General features: G+C 40.3%; 1 protein-coding gene across 3 annotated transcripts in view; it reads left to right on the forward strand.

The window, feature by feature from the left end:
- Positions 1-17,262, forward strand: part of LOC138736556 (transcription factor E2F6-like) — a 45,428-nt gene extending 28,166 nt beyond the window's left edge. The window contains exons 5-6 of one of the 3 annotated variants that reach the window (XR_011340393.1): positions 328-1,682; positions 11,047-11,212. Coding sequence is in view for 2 of the 3 variants with exons in the window: in XM_069886247.1 (XP_069742348.1) it covers positions 11,047-11,212; positions 15,409-15,428 (186 nt within the window). In the remaining variant the exon portion in view is untranslated. Of the gene's footprint in view, positions 1-327; positions 1,683-11,046; positions 11,213-15,408 lie in introns of those variants that run through there. The other 2 variants (XM_069886248.1, XM_069886247.1) reach the window with 2 other exon arrangements.
- The last annotated feature ends 6,112 nt before the right edge of the window (positions 17,263-23,374 follow it).

Here is a 23,374-nt window from a genome sequence, read left to right on the forward strand (position 1 = left end):
CATCCCCCTCCCATCCATATCCTTATCCAACTCTTTCTTAAATGACAAAATTGACCCTGCCTCCACCACCTTTCCTGGGAGCCCATTCCACACAGTAACCACTCTCTGAGTAAAGAAGTTCCCCCTCATGTTTCTCCAAAACCTTTGCCTGTCAGCTCTCAACCCATAACCTCTTGTATTCATCTCTTCTACTCTCAATGGGAAAAGCCTTTCCACATCAACTCTATCTGTCCCTCTCATCTTAAACACCTCTATCAAATCCCCTCTCAGCCTTCTACGTTCCAAGGAATAAAGACCTAATTTGCTCAATCTTTCCTTGTATTCCAGATGCTGAAACCCAGGCAATAAAATATTCAGGAAAAAAAACAATCTGCTCAAACTAAAAATCCTGAACTTCAAACTAAATTTGATCTTCTTTCAATGTATCCAATTGAAAGCAAATTATTAAAGAGTAAAAGCAGTGCTATACCCATGGTGATAAATCAGACAAGCTTTTAGCTAACCAGCTCAGAGGTTTTGCAGCCAAGTGGCAAATTAATTAAGGTTCAAAAGGGCGATGATAACATTACTAATTCTGAGATAAATGATTCATTCAAGAAATTTTTCTTAACTCTACACCTCTGAATTCACAAATGATAGTAATTGGATGGAAAAGTTCCTGGATTGTTTAAATATTTCCATGCTTTCTTTGGATGAACAAATGAAACTAGATGAACCAATACCATATGAGGAAATGCTTCACTTCAATCAGCAAGAGCTCTGGGACCTGACAGGTTTCCTGTCGAGTTTTTCAAATTTTTTTCTCAACTACTTTCACTTCAATTAAGTTCAGTATTATTGGACTCATTGAGGTAGGGTAATCTTCTAGCAACATTTAACGAAGCATGTATATCTCTTATTGCTACCTCGGCTGCACCATTTCATCTGATGCAAGGATCGACAAACAGATAGACAACAGACTTGCCAAGGCAAATAGCGCCTTTGGAAGACTACACAAAAGAGTCTGGAAAAACAACCACCTGAAGAAACACAGAAAGATCAGCGTGTACAGAGCCGTTGTCATACCCACGCTCCTGTTCGGCTCCGAATCATGGGTCCTCTACCGGCATCACCTATGGCTCCTAGAACGCTTCCATCAGCGCTGTCTCCACTCTATCCTCAACATTCATTGGAATGACTTCATCACCAACATCGAAGTACTCGAGCTGGCAGAGTCCGCAAGCATCAAATTCATGCTGCTGAAGACCCAACTGTGCTGGGTAAGTCACGTCTCCAGAATGGAGGACCATCGCCTTCCCAAGATCGTGTTCTATGGCGAGCTCTCCACTGGCCACTGAGACAGAGGTGCAACAAAGAAGAGGTACAAGGACTGCTCTTGGTGCCTGCCACATTGACCACCGCCAGTGGGCTGATATCGCCTCCAACCGTGCATCTTGGCGCCTCACAGTTCGGCGGGCAGCAACCTCCTTTGAAGAAGACTGCAGAGCCCACCTCATAGACAAAGGAGGAAAAACCCAACACCCAACCCCAACCAACAAATTTTCCCTTGCAACCGCTGCAACTGTGCCTGCCTGTCCTGCATCGGACTCGTCAGTCACCAACGAGCCTGCAGCAGACGTGGACATACCCCTCCATAAATCTTCATCCGCGAAGCCAAGCCAAAGAAGAAAAAAGAAAGAAAGGTAAAGATCTGACTAAGTACTCCTCTTACAGGACAATTTCTTTATTACATGTTGATGTGAAAAAAATTGGCTAAGGTTTTGGCCTGTAGATTGGAGAACACTTTACTATCATCTCTGAAGATCAGACTAATTCTATTAAAAAAAGTTACTCTTATTTTAACATGCATTGCTTATTGGATATTTTGTATTTACCTTCCCAAATGTGTTCTCTCCCTTGATGCAGAGAAAGCATTCAATTGAGTTAAATGGAAATATTTATTCACTGCTTCAGAAAAATTCAAGTTTAGATCAGGTTTTATTTTATGGATTAAATTATTGTATTCCTGTCAAATGGCTTCAATTCTCAGTAATTTCCAACAATCACAACCTTTCAATCTCCAAAGGGGAACCCATCAAGGGTATCCTCCAAAAAGTCCATTATTGTTTGATTTGGTCTTGGAGCCATTTGCGATTGCATTTTGAGAGAGTGGGACATTTCAGGGATTTGTAGAAAGGGAATTGAGCATAGTTTCCCTTTATGCAGGTGATCTTCTGCTTTACTTATCAAACCCTGTCACTTCTTTACCATCCATGCTTTTAATAGTTTCCCAATTTAGCAAGTTTTCAGTATATAGATGAAATCTGCATAAAATTGCATCAGTGTATATCATATTCCATTTTAAGATTGTGAATAACCAATTTAAATATCTCTATTACAATTACAAAGAATCATAAATATAATTTTAAAGAAAATTTTCTTACATTATTAAAACAAGTGAAATAGTCTTCAACACAATGCTCACCCCTCTCTTTATCCCTGGTCAATTGTATTAATTCTATTAAAATGAATTTCTTACCTAAATTTTTATCCCTTTTTCAGCCTATACCAATTTTAATTCCCACATTGTCTTTTGATTCATTTGATTAGATTATATTGTCTTCTATATGGAGGGGAAAGAACTCTCATCTAAATAAAGTTCATCTTCAAAAACCTTAAAGGAACAGAGCTAATTTCAGATTTTAGTGCTGGATGGTTAACAAATGTAACTTTGTTTTGGTTATAATTTCATAATCCAGTGGATAGTCCAGTATGGGAGGCAATGGAGTTAAATTCTGCTTTAAAATCTTTCCATTCCACTACTTCTTGGATCCTCACTTCCTTTTTAAATAAATCAATTGAAAATCCTATTGTCAGGCATGCTATGAGAGTCTGGGTGCAGTTTAGAAAACACTTTGGACTTTGTATGGTTTTTTAATCTCTTTAAAGTTCTATTTTATCCAATCATCTTTATCAACCTTCTTTACACAATCCTGTTTTTCATGAATGGATTAGGTATTATATGCTTCAAAGATCTTTTTTATTAGTAACAGTTTTGTATCATTTGAACAGCTTTCTGGAAAGTTCACTTTACCAAATACAGTACAACTTGGATAACTGGTAATTTTTTCAAAAACATCCCAGAAACAACAGCAAATCACTTTTATTAAAATGTTTAATTCTCACCAAAAAAATGCTGTCTGCAGCCAATCACAGAGACCTCCCAACTGCTGATCCCTGATGCATCTCCAACGCTGCTACCGATTTTTTTTCCCCAGGGAGGCTTCCCAGGTCAGTGGAACACTCACTGGTGTCTGGTTCTCAATGTTGGAGCCTGACGCAGACCCAGTCTTTGCCTGCGCACATTCTCTTTCCCAACCACCATTGAAGTTCACCGAAACCTCTCCTCCGAGGTCCCGCTTCTGCCAGGGAACCTGAGCAGGGATGAGGCTGGGGAAGGGGGGAGCATTTTCAGTCTGGCTGCGCCCACAGCCCTCCCACGCTGCATATTTTTGAACTGTGCACATGCCATGATCTGACAGTGGCTCCCAATGTCTGACTGAACCCTCCCTCGGCCTACAGTGGAGCTCCTGAAGCCTGTCCTGTGTATGGTATATGGAGGGAAGAGAACTCCATTGAGCCTGATGTCCCACTCGTGCCCAAGAGGCTGACCTCCTTGATGATGCTGGGAAAAGGGATTCTTTTGACTGCTTGCTGCTGGGTGATGGTGGCATGCAGTTTGAGAGGGAGAGTTGAAGAGAAAAGTCGTTGGGGAAGGTAAAGAAGAAATTGAGAGGGGAGGTGGAGTTACCTTAAACGAGGACAATCATTGTTCTAATTTCAGGTCGGGCGAATTTTTTTCTACCTGTGAAGTCAGTTCAGTTCTGAAAAAATTTTTTGGATAAATAAGGATTTTTTTTAAACTTTATTTATTCATTTAAAAAACAAATAATATATGACATACAGCAATTAAACATGAACATGAACATTTATTTATATATATATATATATATAAAATAGTTTCTGATATCCTCATTTATCCAAATTTTTTTCAGTGGCTAAAAGACGTCACTCCTGGGTCCAAAAAAATTCAGATAAATGAGGATTTCAGAAAATCCGATTTCAGATTATAGAAGTTGTACTGTACTCAATTTTTTTCAGATATTTGCAAATCAGACATTTTCTTATCTTAGATATCTGATTTTCCACGAGCACCTGATGCGAACGTTCTTTTTTAAAATAATTTTTTATTTTTCACACTGTGAATCTTATCAACCAAAATATGTACAAACTTATCTCATTAAATTTACACAGTAGTCTTTTCTCCCCTTTCCCCACCCCCCTCCAATACCCATAAATATTCAACATATACAATAAAGCCATAAAACAATATCTTCACTCAAAGGAAAATAAACAAGAAAAATGCGTAATCTATTTATGACGCACTGAATCTAGTCGTTTTGTCTTATCATTTTCATTCTCATTTTAGGGGATAGAAGTCGTAGGCAAGCTCTCTCTGTTATGTTCCATGTATGGTTCCCAAATTTGTTCAAACATTGTGACTTTATTTTTTAAATTACATGTTATTTTTTCCAACGGAATACATTTATTCATTTCCATGTACCATTGCTGTATACTCATGCTCTCTTCCATTTTCCAAGTTGACATTATACATTTTTTTGCTATCGCTAAAGCTATCATAATGAATTTTTTTTGCATTTTATCCAATTTGAGGCCTAATTCTCTACTACTTATGTTACTTAAAAGAAATATCTTTGGTTTTTTTGGTATGTTATTTTTTGTAATTTTATTTAGTATCTGATTTAATTCTTCCCAAAACGTACTCACTTTCATACATGCCCAAGTTGCATGTATTGTTTTTCCCATTTCCTTCTTACAGCAAAAACATCTATCTGATAATTTTTTTTAATTTTTGAGGAGTGATTATATACCCTGTGTAACCAATTATACTGTATCATGCATAACCTTGTGTTTATTGTATTCTTCATAGCTCCAGAACATAACTTTTCCCATACTTCATTTTTTATCTTTGTTTAGATCCTTTTATCACTTCTGCTTTGGTTTATAGTTTATTTCATTTTCCTTATCTTGCAGCTTAATGTACATGTTTGTTATAAATCTTTTGATTATCATTGTGTCTGTAATCACGTATTCAAAGCTGCTTCCTTCAGGTAATCTCAAGTTGTTTCCCAATTTATCCTTTAAATAAGCTTTCAATTGATGATATGCAAACATTGTACCATGAGTTATTCCATATTTGTACTTCATCTGTTCAAATGTTAATAAATTATTTCCCAAAAAAAGTTTTTTATTCTTTTGATTCCTTTTCTCTCCCATTCTCTAAAGGAAAGGTTGTCTATTGTGAAAGGGATTAGCGGATTTTACGTCAATAGTAATTTTGGTATTTGATCATTCATTTTTTTTCCTTTCTAAGTGGATCTTCTTCCATGTATTAAGTAAATGATGCAGTACTGGTGAGTTTTTATGTTGCACCAGCTTTTCATCCCACTTATAAAGTATATGTTCCGGTACCTTTTCCCCTATTTTATTTAGTTCTATCTTAGTCCAGTCTGGTTTTTCCCTCATCTGGTAAAAATCTGATAAATACCTCAATTGTGTGGCTCTATAATAATTTCTAAAATTTGGTAACTGTAAACCACCTTGATTATACCTCTCTGTTAATTTATCTAACGCTACCCTTGGATTCCTCCCTTTCCACAAGAATTTCCTTATTATTCTCCTTAGTTTCTTAAAGAATTTTTCTGTTAAGGGAATTGGTAATGTTTGAAATAAGTATTGTATCCTTGGGAACACGTTCATTTTAATGCAGTTTACCCTCCCTATCAACGTTAGCTATAATTCTTTCCATTGTTCTAAGTCTTCCTGCAATTTCCTTATTAGTGGCTGATAATTTAGTTTGTACAAGTGGCTTAAGTTATTATCTAACCTGATCCCGAGGTATCGGATTGCTTGTGCTGCCATTTAAATGATGATTCTTTTTAAAATTCTGTATAGTCTGCATTACTCATTGGCATCACTTCACTTTTATTTGCATTGATCTTGTACCCTGATATTTCTCCATATTCCTTCAATTTCTTATGTAATTCTTTTACTGATACCTCTGGTTCTATTAGGTATACTATGATGTCATCTGCAAATAAGATGATTTTATACTCCTTCTCCTTTATTTTTATCCCTTTTATTTATTTTCTATTCTTATCAGTTCTGCCAAAGGTCCTATTGCTAAGGCGAACAATGAGGGGGATAGTGGACATCCCTGTCTAGTTGACCTACTTCATTTAAAGTAACTCGATACATATCCATTTACTGTTACCTTTGCCAACGGTCCATTATACAATGCTTTAATCCAATTTATATATTTTTCTGGTAGATTAAACTTCTGTAATACTTTAAATAAGTAATTCCACTCTACTCTGTCAAAGGCTTTTTCTGCATCTAAAGCACACGTCAAACTCTGGCCCGCGGGCCAAATTTGGCCCGCAAGATCATTTCAAAAATGTATTAGAGGTGGCCCGCCCTGCAGCGAGAGCCGATGCTGTTTTTTGGTAATGTCACCCCCCCCATCCTCCCCCTTCATTGCACATCCTTCCCCATTGTAACACGAGAAATTGTAACACAAAAAGTCTGTCGATGTCATCAGCCGGCAAGCCGGTTGGAAGGCTCCCCGCACAACCAGTCACTTCTCCCACTGTCGAGCGGTGCGGCGGATGGGCGAGCACCTGTGATTTCCTGTCGGCACGACGGGCATGGCAGGCTGCACACGGCCCCCGGGCAGTGCGAGCCCCGTGCGACTGGCACCGGACGGCCCTTCCACAGCGCAAGCGCCCTTCTCCCGGTCGCCACGGCCTTCAGCGCTTGCACCCGCGCGGACCCCAGGGACAGCTGGTTCGGCCCTGCACGTGAAGAGAGAGATGGTGGCTGTCCGCAAAGGCTGATCGGCAGCGCGCTGGGCCTGAGTGGGTGGGTAAGCAGGGGTGGACAGAGGGTGTAGGTGAGGAGTAATGGGCAGGGGAAGTTATGGTGGTGCGAGGAGCAGTTAGAGGGAGGGATGAGTAGAAGGAGGGGTGGATAGGGAAGAGGTAAAAGGGAAGGGGCAGGGCGAGTAGGGGAGGGGTGATTAGAGGGTGAGAGACGGGTAGAGGGAGGAACAGGTTGAGGGGAGAGCAGTAGAGGGGCGTGTATAGGATGGGGTGGGTAGAGGCAGAGCGAGTGGAGTGAGGGGTGAGTAGAGGTTGGGTAAAGGACTGGTCAGGTAGAGGGATGGTGGGTCGAGGGTGAATAGAGGCCTAGAGCCTGAGGAGTGAGCAGGAAATGCTGAGTCCTGATGCAGGCCAAAATGGACACAGCCTGTGAATGCTGACTACATCTCCACAGGGACCAAATGTGTTTCCTCAGGTCAAGCAAAGGGTGAACTTGAGCTACCTACTCCTGACCTGTAACATTATCCTCTTAAAGTTATAGCCTAAAGTTTAACATTACATATGTTGAAAGAAGAGAAAACATGCAGATGATGTTGAAAATTTTCAATAAATATTTAGTTCGGCCCTCGACTTAGTCCAAGTTTTTAATTTTGGCCCTCCGTGAATTTGAGTTTGACACCCCTGATCTAAAGCAACAACCACTGTTAGTTTCTTATATCCTTGAACTGCCTGGATTAGATTAATAAGTTTGCAGACATTGTCCGCTGTTCGTCTTTTCTTAATAAATCCAGTTTGATCTTGTTTTACTATTTTTGGTACCCAGTTGGCCAATCTATTTGCTAATAATTTTGCTATTATCTTATAGTCTGAGTTAAGTAGAGTGGAAGCCATCTTCTTTCTCTTCTCTGTATCTTCTATTTATTGTCCTCTATTTCTGTTGTGCTTTGCTTTTTCCTCACTTTTTTTCCTATTTTCCTGGAGAGGGCTGGTTTTCCTGACCGGCCACTACTCCGTCACGTGACTCCTCCCCTGATGCGAACATTCTTCAGAATCAGGATTTATTGTCATAATCAAGTAGTGAAATTTGGGATTTTGTGGCAGCGTCATAGTGCAAACATACATATTATAACCACGTTATTGCATTATTGTTAAAAAATAAATAAAATAAAATAATTACAATAATAGAGCACGAAAAGTAAGGCAGTGTCTCTGGTTCATTGATCATTCAGGAATCTGATGGCAGTGGGGAAGAAGCTGTCCTTGTGCCACTGAGTGCTCGTCTTTAGGCTCCTGTACATTTTTCCCCCAATGGTAGCAGAGTGAAAAGGGCATGGCCTGGGTGGTGGGATCTTTGAGGATAGAGGCTGGTTTTTTAAGACACCGCTTCATGTAGATGTCCTCAATGGACTGAAGTCTGGTGCCCATGTTGTCATGGGCCAAGTTAACAAACCTCTGGAGTTTATTCTTACCCTGAGAGTTGGTGCACTCATACCTCCATGGATGTGCTATTTTGGCAACAACATTCTCACAAGTTTAATAACTAATAAATATCGCACTGTCTTTAGCATTTCTTTTGGCTAGGCGTGCGATATTGTTTAGATGGAAAGATGCTGCCCCGTCTACTCATGTTCAATTGCTGAGGAACATTGTCCTGTTTAAATTTATAAAAGATGTGTTACTATCAATTAATAATTCAAGTATAAAGCTCTTGGGACAATTCCTGAATGACTTTCATAACCTCTAGGCATTTATATTATTTTCAAATGTTAGTATTTGCCATTTTATTTCATGAACGAAGTATCATATTTGGTGGCATACAAGACCCACTGGCATAGAAGACACCCCCTTCCCCCAATTTCAGCAAGAAATATTAAGAAATTTTAAGAATTAAAAATTTTTATTGTATTTACAGGTAGGCCAGGTCTTTCAAAGCCTGGCCTTGGTGTCTGCATTGTTTCATTGAGGGTGAACTCTAGGAGGAGTGGCAGTGGCACACCAGAGGGTTAGGAGCAGTGGTCGTGCTTGGTGGGTGAGGGTTAGGATTAGGAGTGGTGGTGCACAGATGGTGGGGCTTCAAGTAATGTCCCAGGCCCTGGGGGAAATTCCTCCATCCCTGATACCAGATCTTGGCAATACCAGGCAGACAGCAGGGAATCCCTCCCTCACTGATATTGGAGCCAGGTGACAATACCATGCTCTCTTAAATGTCACCTTCGCATACAAGACCCGGGGCAATTTTATTTTTTGATGGGAAGGAAGGTGGTCTTGTATGCCATCAAATGCAGCACATATTTTCTTTGTCATACACCTTGGGTTAAGGGATAGGGTTTAGAATCACACTATACATGAACATTTTTTTCTTTTCAATGTAGTTATGAATTATGATTGTGTTGTATGTATTTTATAGTTTAGTGAGTTATCAAATTTGTCATTAATATTATGCATTTGATAAATGTTCAGTATATACATGTATTTGTGAAAATCAAAAAATATTTTATAAAGAAAAGAATAAGCAGTTAAAAAGAGTACAGAATGTAAAGTAATTTGGGGGAAAAAAATCAGTACATGTGCTTAATTTTTTTGGAATACAGAATTTTTCAGATAATATAATATTTTTACTTTTTCCAAAGTCACTGAGGGAAAGCTTCATTTTAAAAACCTCGTGATTGGATTAAGTTGTTTGAAAGAGAGAGAGTCTGGGCTTTATGGTGTTTTAAAGTCTTCCTTGGAGTGGGATTTCACAAATCCAGTTCTGGTTAAAAGTGTCCTGCTATAAAGTCTACTGATTCTTTTTTTCGGTGTTTATTGAATTGGAATCAGACAGCCAGGGGAGGGGAAGCTGAAGAGAAGTATCCCTCCAGGGCCTTGTGTTTGCTCCACCACACAGAGTTGGCTTGGACTTGGTGCATTGGAAAGAAGCTTCCTTTATAAACAATTGGCCAGCCTCTTGAAGTCGACACGGGAGCCATTGTCTGAGGCCCCACTCTCCCCATCATGTTTCACTTTAGCGTCTAGATGTTGAATAAGGCAGGCAGCAGAGGTGTCTTGTCGTCGAGCTGTCTACGACAAATCGGGTGGCAGTATACAGCAAATTGGAGGCGTTGAACTTTTTTTCCCACTAGCGCTTATAAAGTGAAGATTACCTAGGGTTCCACTAATTACTGCGGGATATTCAAGGGTGAGTTGAGTGTAGGTTGTGTTAGGTTGTTTGGCGCCAAACGCGAGCTTCAGCGAGCAGATGATATCCATAGAAAAAATGTTCAGGTTTTGGAATTTCGGATAAAGATTAAGCACCTGTATTGTCCTTAATTATGTAAATTTCACTTTAATCAGCTAATTCCGGTAACTCGCAAAATTTAATTGGAACCCAGGTCGCTAGCACTGTAATAACATGATTGTAATAGCGTTGTGCTAATCGCTATCCATGTTACCATCATAATTAATCCCCCACCCCCAAGTTTGCAGATAAAGCCATACTAATATACTAAAAAAGATGAAGACTTACTAAGCAGGGAGAAGGAGGCACTTTAAGAGAGTGTCACCCAATGGCAAACAGCATTAACCAGTTCTTCATCCTGGGCTACAACATTTTATTCAAATGCAACTTTATTCAAACAGCTGCTGTGAATAAAGCACAACTAAGTCATTCCGCTGGCTGAATATTTGTTCCCATTTTCACCAAAGGTTTGTTTTACTTCAGAGAATTACAATTTTAAGCTTTTATTTATATTTATTCTTATTTATTTTCCTTTTTTTTGCCAGTTGCTTGAATTCTAGATAACAGGGATTTTACTGTACTTGATAACTTGGAAAGCAACTACTGTACACCATTGCTTGTAAAAGTGAAGTCATATAATTTAAAATCTGTGCTTGACACACATTAAAATTATGTTAATAAAAGTACACCATGACCCTTAAATAAGAATGCTTTTTTAAGAAAGTTGCTGTATGCTAAATTACAAGATTTGAAATTGATGACCATGCAAATACTTGAACCATATCTTCATTTTCAAAAGCCAGTGCAGTTTGCATCAAAAATGCCAAGCAGACTTGATTTTTGTATTTCTTTGCAATATTTACATTCTATCTATATTTATTTGTATAGGAAACGATCCAAGTTTATATAAAGAGTACTGAAGGACCAATTGATGTCTTTGTGTGTGAGATGCAGGAAGAAAGTTGTCCTAAAAAGTGCACAGATGACATGTCCAACAAGAATAAAAAGATCTCTTCAGCAATGGATGAGACTGTGACATCACCATCTAATAAAGGTGAAGCTGCTTATTTATGACAAGATTAAGTAAAACAATTTTTTGTAGTTAGTGGGCATGTGAAGTTTCCATGGATTACAGCATCTTTAAAGTCAATTTTCCACGTTTTTGGAATGATTTGGGCAGGGGTGATGCCTGGCTATTGGGTTTGGGTTGAACACTGGCTCAGTCGGGGGACTGGGTGCAGGTTGGGCAGGGGTGTTGCCTGGGAATTAGGAGCAGGTTGGGCAGGGATGCTACTACCTGGGGACTGGGTGCAAGGTAGTAGTTACCACTGGTGGATTGGATGCAAGTTGGGCAGGGGCACTGCTTGACAAGCTAGGTTCTAGTAATGGACAAATACTACTTGGGTAAATCTCTGGTTTAAACATAGTGAAGCAGGTACATCCTGCTGATCTGAAAGGGACTTGGAGTCTGGGTACAGATGGTAGTGTCTGTCTGATATACTGTGCTCACTGTATAAAGAGAAACAATTGATTTGGTTTAAAATTATTTTTTTTAATGGCTTGAAACTGGTAATTTTGTGTGTAAATTTTCAAACAAATTACCTAAATGGGAATGCTGCTCCCTGAACCCCCCGCAAGGGGTGTTGTGTAACCTTGACCCCCAGCTGTATGCCTCGCAAAAGCGCTCAACTTTTCCTTTTTGACCTCACCTGCCTGAGTTGGTGATTTTGATGAAAAATTATTCAAAGGCTAACGGGCTCATTTGAACCTCCCTTCTTCCAGTGATCGTGAACTACTTCGTCACCACACTATTGTAATGCCACTTTATTTTTTTTTGTACTGTGGTAAATGAATATTTTTATTATATAATTTGTTTATTTATGATCTCCTTTTAAATTCTATATATGCTATTGTTTTTCATTTAGTACCTATTTGGTGCAGCAAGTAAGAATTTTGGTGGAAATGTGCAATGCACATGACAATAAACTCATTATTATTATTTTATTATTATTATTATTGTTAAGTCTTGAATTGGTTTAGCCTTTAAACTGAATTATTCGGACTGATGGCCAGTAGTTGCACTTGTCAAGCTTTAGCATGACCAGAACTTTTGCAAATGCATGACAAGATGCAGACATCTGATGAATTGATTGTGTGCTCTGTCATTGGACTCTCCATTGAGCCCAGCAATGACCTGAACGGTTGGTCCAGATGCACATTCCATCTTTGTAGCTGAAGAACAGAGAATCCGTGTGGAGAATTGTTTTTACCTTTTTAAATATTGTTTGCATTATATTGAGTTTTTAATTGTAATTTTATTATAAAAATCTATGTGAATAGTTTTTAAACTCTCTCTATTGGACATTTAACAATTTAAAAAGGAATCATTCTTGTAAAACTACTCTAAATCCTTTCCAATGCCAGCACATCCTTCCTTAAATAGAGACCAGAACTGTACCCTGTGAGGCCTCAACAATGCCTCACATCCCTGCTCCTGTATCCCATTCCTCCAGATATGAATGTCAACATTGTATTCACTTTCTTCACCACCTGGAGGTTAACTTTAGCATATCTTGCAAGAGGACTTCGAAGTCCCTTTGCCCCTCTGAATTTTGAATTACTTCCCAATCCAAATAATAGTCTGCCCTTTTATTCCTTCTACCAAATTTCATGACAGTACACTTTCCAATATTGTATGTCATTAGCCACTTCTTTGCTCAATCTCCTAATCCATCTAAGCCTCTTGCAGCCTTTCCACTTCATCATCACTACCTGCTCCTTTGTTTCCTTTTTAAACATGGCCACGAGCCATTTATTTCACCATCCAAATCATTAACATACAATGCAAGACGTGGCCCCAATACTGACCCTTGTGGGATACTACTGGTAACCAGTAGCAACCAGATAGGATTCCATTATTCCTACTCTCTTTCCTACCATTCAGCAAATGCTCTACCCATGCAAGTATCTTTCCTCATTTTGTGAAGCAGTTTCACATGTGGCACCTTGCCCAAGGCCTTTTTGAAAGTCCAAATATACAACACATGCATGTTATTGGTCTAGTCTGCTTGTGGTTTCCTCAAAAAATTGCAGTAGGTTTGTTGGAGGAAACCATGGTGACTTTAGCCTATGTCATACACCTCCAGATACTCAATAACCTCATCCTTGACAATCGACACCAACATCTTCCCAATTTCCTTTCTGCTGCCTTCCTCCCTTTTCAAACAGTGGAGTGACCTTTGTAATTTTGCAGTCCTCCGGAACCAATTAATTTTTGGAAAATCTTGTTTTTTTAGCTAACTGCAAGTTTTTAGTTTCAGTTTCACTTTGTTGATTAGATTTGAAGGCAGTATTATAATGAAGCATCAAAATAATTTTAAATGTTGTGTTAAAGTGAGGGCTGCTGTGTTAAAATGTTGTGTAAAGTGAGGACTGCTTTCCTATTTTTACCTGTAATTTCCAAATCTATTGGGAACCATTTGGTGCTACATACTAGTAAATAAACCTATTAACGAATTTGAAAGTTCTATCAATACTTGTTTTTTTTTTAAAGTAGATGAACAGTTCAGCTTGTTTTTTTTTAATCATTGCCAATTTTATGCTTTTATTTTAAATATAAATGCTTGGACTAGATTTGGTATATGTGATCTCATCATGTGGAAGACCATCTCTCACTCATTACATGGCTTAGAGCCTCTAGAAGTTCCCTCTCTAGAGCTTGGGTCTTCTTTGGCTTGGCTTTGCGGACGAATATTTATGGAGGGGGTAAATGTCCATGTCAGCTGCAGGCTCATTTGTGGCTGACAAGTCCGATGCGGGACAGGCAGACACGGTTGCAGCGGTTGCAGGGGAAAATTGGTTGGTTGGGTGTTGGGTTTTTCCTCCTTTGCCTTTTGTCAGTGAGGTGGGCTCTGCGGTCTTCTTCAAAGGAGGTTGCTGCCCGCCGAACTGTGAGGCGCCAAGATGCACGGTTTGAGGCGATATCAGCCCACTGGCGGTGGTCAATGTGGCAGGTACCAAGAGATTTCTTTAGGCAGTCCTTGTACCTTTTCTTTGGTGCACCACTGTCACGGTGGCCAGTGGAGAGCTCGCCATATAACACGATCTTGGGAAGGCAATGGTCCTCCATTCTGGAGACGTGACCCACCCAGCGCAGCTGGATCTTCAGCAGTGTGGACTCGATGCTGTCGACCTCTGCCATCTCGAGTACTTCGACGATAGGGATGAAAGTGCTCCAGTGAATGTTGAGGATGGAGCGGAGACAACGCTGGTGGAAGTGTTCTAGGAGCCGTAGGTGATGCCGGTAGAGGACCCATGATTCGGAGCCGAACAGGAGTGTGGGTATGACAACGGCTCTGTATACGCTTATCTTTGTGAGGTTTTTCAGTTGGTTGTTTTTCCAGACTCTTTTGTGTAGTCTTCCAAAGGCGCTATTTGCCTTGGCGAGTCTGTTGTCTATCTCGTTGTCGATCCTTGCATCTGATGAAATGGTGCAGCCGAGATAGGTAAACTGGTTGACCGTTTTGAGTTTTGTGTGCCCGATGGAGATGTGGGGGGGCTGGTAGTCATGGTGGGGAGCTGGCTGATGGAGGACCTCAGTTTTCTTCAGGCTGACTTCCAGGCCAAACATTTTGGCAGTTTCCGCAAAACAGGACGTCAAGCGCTGAAGAGCTGGCTCTGAATGGGCAACTAAAGCGGCATCATCTGCAAAGAGTAGTTCACGGACAAGTTTCTCTTGTGTCTTGGTGTGAGCTTGCAGGCGCCTCAGATTGAAGAGACTGCCATCCGTGCGGTACCGGATGTAAACAGCGTCTTTATTGTTGAGGTCTTTAATGGCTTGGTTCAGCATCATGCTGAAGAAGATTGAAAAGAGGGTTGGTGCGAAAACACAGCCTTGCTTCACGCCATTGTTAATGGAGAAGGGTTCAGAGAGCTCATTTCTGTATCTGACCCGACCTTGTTGGTTTTCGTGCAGTTGGATAACCATGTTGAGGAACTTTGGGGGGCATCCGATGCGCTCTAGTACTTGCCAAAGCCCTTTCCTGCTCACGGTATCTAGTCTTATGCCAAATGAACAAAGTCTATCCTTGATTGGAATGCTGAAGAATTATTGATTCAATCATTAGATATCAAAGTGGTAATGGAAAAAAAATCAGGGGAGGGTTTATACCAAAAAACTCCTACAATGTTAAATACTGATAAAATATTGAATCTATATATTTTTGTTTCAATTTTAATTTTTCATTCCAGAACAAAGACTTGCAGAATGATGTGTATAATAAAGCACTGGGATGAAGTAATGAACTAAAGACCAGAATCCTTCAAAGCGTCATGATCCAACAACCTGCCAAAGGGCCAAAGAAGGAAGATGTCCAGTGAGGCCATGCAGTCTGCATGTCTTGACAAATTTTGTTGAAACAGGTGTAAAATGCTATTGTTGTATGTTAGGAAGAAATACCAAATGGCTTTGCACAAAGCAAGATATCACCAGAAGTGTCATTTGGAAATACCTTGGTAGATCAGCTGAGGTGTAGTTTTGGAAAATAAATTCCCAGTTAGCTAAAATTAGCTTTTGTAAATATTTTAATGTTAGAAAATGCATCATGAAATTGTCAATAAATTTATAGAATATTACCTGTGAATGTATATAGTAAAACTTTTTATTTGTTGTAATATCTTCAGAGTAAACATTTGACTTAAAAGTTAATGTCCCGAAAACACTTAATTCACCACCACTATGTACAGAAAATATTGTTGAGTATAACATAATAGTCTTCATCGCACTGATATCTCTACTGCAAAAGATGCTGTTTTCAACCACTAATACAATTTATAAAGTTTAATTTTTTTAAAATGCAATTTTCATATTGGTGAAAGCCTTAAAGTTAATGGAACAGCTTTGTTCTTATATCCTATCTTAAAAAAAATTCTGTTGAAATGTTTTTTTCTAATATTTATGCCAAATTTGTCCAATATCATCAAAACACCAGCTTAGAGTATTGTTACTGAATAACTTGTACTGTTGAAAGGTTAATTGGTGCTGACATTTAACTGGGGGGTGAGGGGGGCTGGCCAAACTTGCTTAACGTAAGAGGTACATATGATAAACCTCAGATCTTTGAGAGCTGCAACAATCACGTGATCGCAAGCAACGCCCACTAAAACTACCGTTGTGGGCACCGGCTCGTGCGATTCCTGTCACAGCCAACATATTTCTGTGAGCCACACATTATATGTCAAAGAGCTGCATGTGGGTCACATTGCTGGGGTTTGGCCACCCCTCCATTAAAGCACTATGTGTAATTCATCATTGACTGTGATCATTTTCAGGCCACGTTTTAGTAGTGTAGTGAGCTACGTATTGTCTTTTCCTTACACCAGTCGCCTCTGGGTGAAACCTGATGTGTTGTAATTTCTCATGTCAGACTTTCATTAAACCAGCATCTATGTAACATAGTTTGATCAGATAGTTGTCACATCTTGTACACACTTTAGGAATATCAGTAACTTGAGGTTTAAGATGTAATTCTTAAAAAAAAAAAAAAGGGTCCAGATTAGATTATTTTTAATGTCTTTATTTATTCTTCTATCTCATTTCATGTGAGAATGAAGGAATCCCCACCCTTTTGATCTTTACCCAGAAACTATTTCATACGAGGCAAGAAAGCATCTAATTTTTAATTTATTGATACTACTTTGCTGTTGAACGTATTGGATTGCTCAGTTACTAATTGAGAACTGTGGTTGGATTCCTGATGGGATAACTTGTGACAGTATGAGCATTGTGGTTCCGTCTCACCAGCCTTTACATTATAATGCTGTCTTTTATTTAAACTATTTACCATTTTCAGATAGTAAATTGACTGTTTGCTGCTCGGATTACAAAAAGTGAACAATCCACAAAACCTCAAGATATATTTTATCTAAAATTTTACACCTTGTATCTTAAATTGTAATTTGTTGCAGGTTAATTTTACCTCAGTGAACTATTTGGATTTGACATTGTTACCCACCAGCTGTTAATTGTAGCAATTACACTGTATGTTAGAAAAATTAGTTTTTGATTTCCTCACTGTAATAAAATCATGAGCTTGGTATTTGGAATTTTTGTGTGGAGTGACTTTGTTTAGAACAAGTAATGGCTAAACGTGTGGATGTCCATTTTCCTTGGGGGGGGGGTTGTGTAAATCAATACGTCTTGGGAGAAATTATAGTGTATCAAAATTGAGTCATTCACAAGAGAGATTTTTTAAATAGTAAAATAAATTATGATCCTGTTGATGCTAAATTGCAGTTTTCTGGAAATGCAAATTCAGTACTGTGATATTTTTAAACTTTTTTTTGAAATTTAATTTTTATTCAGCTGCACTGTTTTATGCTTTCTGCTGTCTACAACTCAATAGAATGAATACTTGAGTTTTCAAATTTCAGGTAACCCTCACCTTCTGTGGTCTCTTTCTAATTCACCTCCACTCCTATTTTTCCTTTCATCATGTGCCCCCTTTCATGCCTTTCACATTTTAATTCCCTTCCCACCCTGACACCACCCAACAGATGCTGTTTGACCTGAATTCTTTCATTGTTACAATGTGTGCACAAAGCAATTTGGATGTCCTGAATGTGGGACTTTAAAGACACATTAAAAAGTTTTAAAACAATTTATTTTAGATTTCTCTCTGTTGTTTAATGAAAATGAAAGGTCCTCAGATGTTAGAACTAGTTTTTAAAATTTTAATACTTTAATACTTCAATTGTAACATTGGTGGGAGAGAAAAGCATGGAGGAGAGAGAGTTCATACAAAAATGGGTCAATTTGTACAGTAAATTAGATCAATGCCCATGTATGACTTCACGTGTTGTAACTAATTGGAAGCAGTTTTCACATTTGTTCATTTTATTTTGTTCATTTAGCGATGTCTCCCAAAACCTTTAATTACTTAGCTTCAATTAGTCATTCAACACTGTCACAGCTAATGTCTCCTACAGATGGAGAATGTTGCTCTTTCTTGATACAAAAGCCATTAAGACTGATTTATGTGACAGCTCTTCTTGGGAGATGTAAATCTTATGAGTTTTTAAACAGAAACTGAACAAGAAAGTTCACTTTTAGTTAAAAGTTAATCTATAGTTACAATCCCATAACCCTGAACAATAAGAGTTGGTCACATAAAATGTAAAAAAAATCCCAGAATTTTTCACAATATCACAAAATAATACTTAATTAACCACAAATCTTTTACACAGAGGGAGGTGAAGATTCCTTCCAAAGATAAAGGCATGGAGGCAGTAGAAGTGGAAGATTTAAACATTGTGTCAGGCCAGGAACTCACTAAAGGATGGGCATAAGGATACAAAGGTTAGACCTCTGCTGATTACCGACTGCCCACCATCAGAGAGGTGAGTTTGGAGATGGTACTTTATTCCCTGGAGCATAGAAGAATAATGGGACATTTGTTTGGCATATAGCAGGAGGGATAGAGTAAATTTTTCTTTGGCTTGGCTTCGCGGACGAAGATTTATGGAGGGGGTAAAAAGTCCACGTCAGCTGCAGGCTCGTTTGTGGCTGACCAGTCCGATGCGGGACAGGCAGACACGATTGCAGCGGTTGCAAGGGAAAATTGGTTGGTTGGGGTTGGGTGTTGGGTTTTTCCTCCTTTGCCTTTTGTCAGTGAGGTGGGCTCTGCGGTCTTCTTCAAAGGAGGCTGCTGCCCGCCAAACTGTGAGGCGCCAAGATGCACGGTTTGAGGCGTTATCAGCCCACTGGCGGTGGTCAATGTGGCAGGCACCAAGAGATTTCTTTAGGCAGTCCTTGTACCTTTTCTTTGGTGCACCTCTGTCACGGTGGCCAGTGGAGAGCTCGCCATATAATACGATCTTGGGAAGGCGATGGTCCTCCATTCTGGAGACGTGACCAATCCAGCGCAGCTGGATCTTCAGCAGCGTGGACTCGATGCTGTCGACCTCTGCCATCTCGAGTACCTCGACGTTAGGGGTGTGAGCGCTCCAATGGATGTTGAGGATGGAGCGGAGACAACGCTGGTGGAAGCGTTCTAGGAGCCGTAGGTGGTGCCGGTAGAGGACCCATGATTCGGAGCCGAACAGGAGTGTGGGTATGACAACGGCTCTGTATACGCTTATCTTTGTGAGGTTTTTCAGTTGGTTGTTTTTCCAGACTCTTTTGTGTAGTCTTCCAAAGGCGCTATTTGCCTTGGCGAGTCTGTTGTCTATCTCATTGTCGATCCTTGCATCTGATGAAATGGTGCAGCCGAGATAGGTAAACTGGTTGACCGTTTTGAGTTTTGTGTGCCCGATGGAGATGTGGGGGGGCTGGTAGTCATGGTGGGGAGCTGGCTGATGGAGGACCTCAGTTTTCTTCAGGCTGACTTCCAGGCCAAACATTTTGGCAGTTTCCGCAAAGCAGGACGTCAAGCGCTGAAGAGCTGGCTCTGAATGGGCAACTAAAGCGGCATCATCTGCAAAGAGTAGTTCACGGACAAGTTTCTCTTGTGTCTTGGTGTGAGCTTGCAGGCGCCTCAGATTGAAGAGACTGCCATCCGTGCGGTACCGGATGTAAACAGCGTCTTCATTGTTGGGGTCTTTCATGGCTTGGTTCAGCATCATGCTGAAGAAGATTGAAAAGAGGGTTGGTGCGAGAACACAGCCTTGCTTCACGCCATTGTTAATGGAGAAGGGTTCAGAGAGCTCATTGCTGTATCTGACCCGACCTTGTTGGTTTTCGTGCAGTTGGATAATCATGTTGAGGAACTTTGGGGGACATCCGATGCGCTCTAGTATTTGCCAAAGCCCTTTCCTGCTCACGGTGTCGAAGGCTTTGGTGAGGTCAACAAAGGTGATGTAGAGTCCTTTGTTTTGTTCTCTGCACTTTTCTTGGAGCTGTCTGAGGGCAAAGACCATGTCAGTGGTTCCTCTGTTTGCGCGAAAGCCGCACTGTGATTCTGGGAGAATATTCTCAGCGACACTAGGTATTATTCTATTTAGTAGAATCCTAGCGAAGATTTTGCCTGCAATGGAGAGCAACGTGATTCCCCTGTAGTTTGAGCAGTCTGATTTCTCGCCTTTGTTTTTGTACAGGGTGATGATGGTGGCATCACGAAGATCCTGAGGCAGTTTACCTTGGTCCCAACAAAGCTTGAAAAACTCATGCAGTTTGGCATGCAGAGTTTTGCCGCCAGCCTTCCAGACTTCTGGGGGGATTCCATCCATACCTGCTGCTTTGCCACTTTTCAGTTGTTCGATTGCCTTATATGTCTCATCCAGGGTGGGAACCTCATCCAGCTCTAGCCTTAGGGGCTGTTGAGGGAGCTGGAGCAGGGCGGAATCTTGGACTGAGCGGTTGGTACTGAAAAGAGATTGGAAGTGTTCTGACCATCGGTTGAGGATGGTTGAGGATGTCATCCTGGGGAGAGTAAATTTAAGCAGGTTTTTATCAACTGACATTAGCTGAGACAAGAACTAGAGGGCATAGATTAAGGGTGAAAGTTGAGATGTTTAGTGGAACATTAATTGGACTTTCTTCAAGCAGAGTGTGGAACGAGCTGCCATCTGACAGTGCCTCTGGGCTCAATTTTGAGATTTAAGAGGAATTTGGATAGATACATGGATGGGAGGGGTATGGAGGACTACGGACAGCAGAATAATAGTTTGGCATGTACAAGATGGGCCAAAGGGACTGTTTCTGTGCTATAGTGTTCCATGGATATATGTGGCTCTTAAGAACTGGTGAGAGGAGTGTAAGGGAAGTGTATTTTGTTGAGGCTGGACGATAGTATATGGGACCTGAAGAAGATGGTGTGGCAAATTGGTGTTAGTAGGGGGAAGATGGCTGAGGTGTGCTCAGAATTGGCCAGGAGAGGGAAGAGGAAACCCCCCCCCCCCCATTTCAAGGGGCATCAAGTTGAAATCTGTATTGTTTATGAAAACATCCATTCATTCTATTTTAAACTTGTTCTCAATTGTGTAAATTCTTACCCGTTATTTATCTGCTTTGTACTATTGCCTAAAGAAAGCTCTTGGTGCCTGCCACATTGACCATCGCCAGTGGGGTGATATCGCTTCAAACCGTGCATCTTGGCGCCTCAGTTCGGCGGGCAGCAACCTCCTTTGAAGAAGACCGCAGAGCCCACCTCACTGACAAAAGACAAAGCATGAAAAACCCAACACCCAACCCCAACCCACCAATTTTCCCTTGCAACCGCTGCAACCATGTCTGCCTGTCCCTCATCGGACTTGTCAGCCATAAAGGAGCCTGCAGCTGACGTGGACTTTACCCCTCCATAAATCTTCATCCGCGAAGCCAAGCCAAAGAAGAAGACTACTGAGTGTCGCCTTTCCTTTCAATGAGCTATTGAGGGATCTTTTTTGTAGATCCTTTCAAATCTCTGCTCACATATCTAAATAGCTAGGGCTTTCTCTGTGCAGAACTTGTACAGCAGCAAATATATCAATATTTTCCAGTATAATAAAACTATTGAGCAGCAGAGAGTAATAACATTAGACAAACACAAAGTGCAGATGCTAGAATCTTAAGCAAAACAATGGGCTGCTGGTGGAACTCACCTTTGCATCCCTATGCCCATCCTTTAGTGTGTTCCTGGCCTGACACAATGTTTAAATCTTCTACTGCTTCTGCCTCTATCTTTGGAAGGAATCCTCACCTTCTGAGGTCCCTTTCTCTCATTTTCAGCTCCAATGTCAACAACACCCCCACCCCCCAACCTTTCTGATTAATCCAAAACACATAATTAAACCTTGTGGACGATGCAGGTGCGGTTGTAGTCAGGTACTCTGATCTCATCTTTGAAGAGGCTAAATGTCAGGTTTTATACAATCTCTCCAAGGAACACCACTATTCCAGACCACATCGCATCAGGAGATGCCTTCCCCACAGCATTCTGGTTGGTGGAGCCCCAGCCACATACTGCCCATTTTTATCTTTTGTGATCCATAAGCAGTTCTGTTCTAGTAGGCTCATTGTTTCTGCCTGTTTCTACCTCAGTGAACTGATGTCTGGACACCATCCTGTCTTCCATTGTTCAGTTCCTCACTTACAGGGCCCTCCATAATGTTTGGGACAGACACTTTATTTGCCCCCGTGCTCCACAATTTTACATTTGTATTCAAACAACTCACATCTATTTAGAGTGCACATTCCAGATTTTATTCAAAGTTATATGTATACATTTTCTATTGACCATGTAGAAATTACAGCACTTAGTTCCTTCATTTCAGGGCACCAAAATGTTTGGGACATTTGGCTTCACAGGTGTTTGTGAGTACTCAGTTATGTTGAACTGTTTCATTGATGTAGGTTTAATAGAGTGAGGCTTGCTTCTAAACTTTTGATCATCGTTGTAGTCTGTAGTTGCCATTTTTCAACTCAAGGACCAGAGTTATGCCAATGAAAGTTAAAGAAAACATTATGAGGCTGAAAAACAAGAATAAAAGTATAAGAGACATCATCCAAACCTTGGGATTAGCAAAATCAACTGTTTGGAACATCATTAGGAAGAGTGTACTTGTGTGCTCAATAAGCGCAAAGGGACTGGTGTTCTGTGGAAGACTGGCACTGCTCATGACTGAAGAAATATCATGAAAAAAATCCCAAACCACAAGTCTGGCAGATCAGGAACATTTTTCAGAAGATGTGTGACTACATCAAGGATTGTCGTCCTCAGATAGGATGGACAGATTACAGTTTGTCAAGAAGTGATGAATTCTGGAAAAAGGTCAAGAGTAAACTGTATCAAAGAGATAGCAAGAGCAAAGTGTGGAAAAGTAAAGAACTGCCCAAGATCCAAAGCATGCCATCTTTCCCACTGTTTCAATCTTGCAGTGTAGCCTCTGTATTTCTATTCATGAAATCTTCTGCAGACAGTTGTCATTGATGTATCTACACCTGCCTCCTGAATAATGTTTCTGATCTGTTGGACATCCATTTGGGGAACTTTTCATTCTGATCAGCAGTGGAGGCCTTCTTTGGAATACCAGTCCCCTTGTGATTATTTAGCTCACTTGTACACTCGTTCTTAATGATGTTCCAAATAGTTTATTTTGGTATATTGCGAGCCCAAAGGACCCCAAACCGCCAGCAGCAATAGACATTCACCAAGACAAGTAGTTATTTAAACAAAAGTTCTTTTTAATTAACTTCAAACATGAAAACAGAATCAAACTTTAACATCTCTATACGTATTAA

The sequence above is a fragment of the Narcine bancroftii genome, chromosome 6 (genome assembly GCF_036971445.1).
Source record: "Narcine bancroftii isolate sNarBan1 chromosome 6, sNarBan1.hap1, whole genome shotgun sequence".
NCBI classification, from domain to species: domain Eukaryota; kingdom Metazoa; phylum Chordata; class Chondrichthyes; order Torpediniformes; family Narcinidae; genus Narcine; species Narcine bancroftii.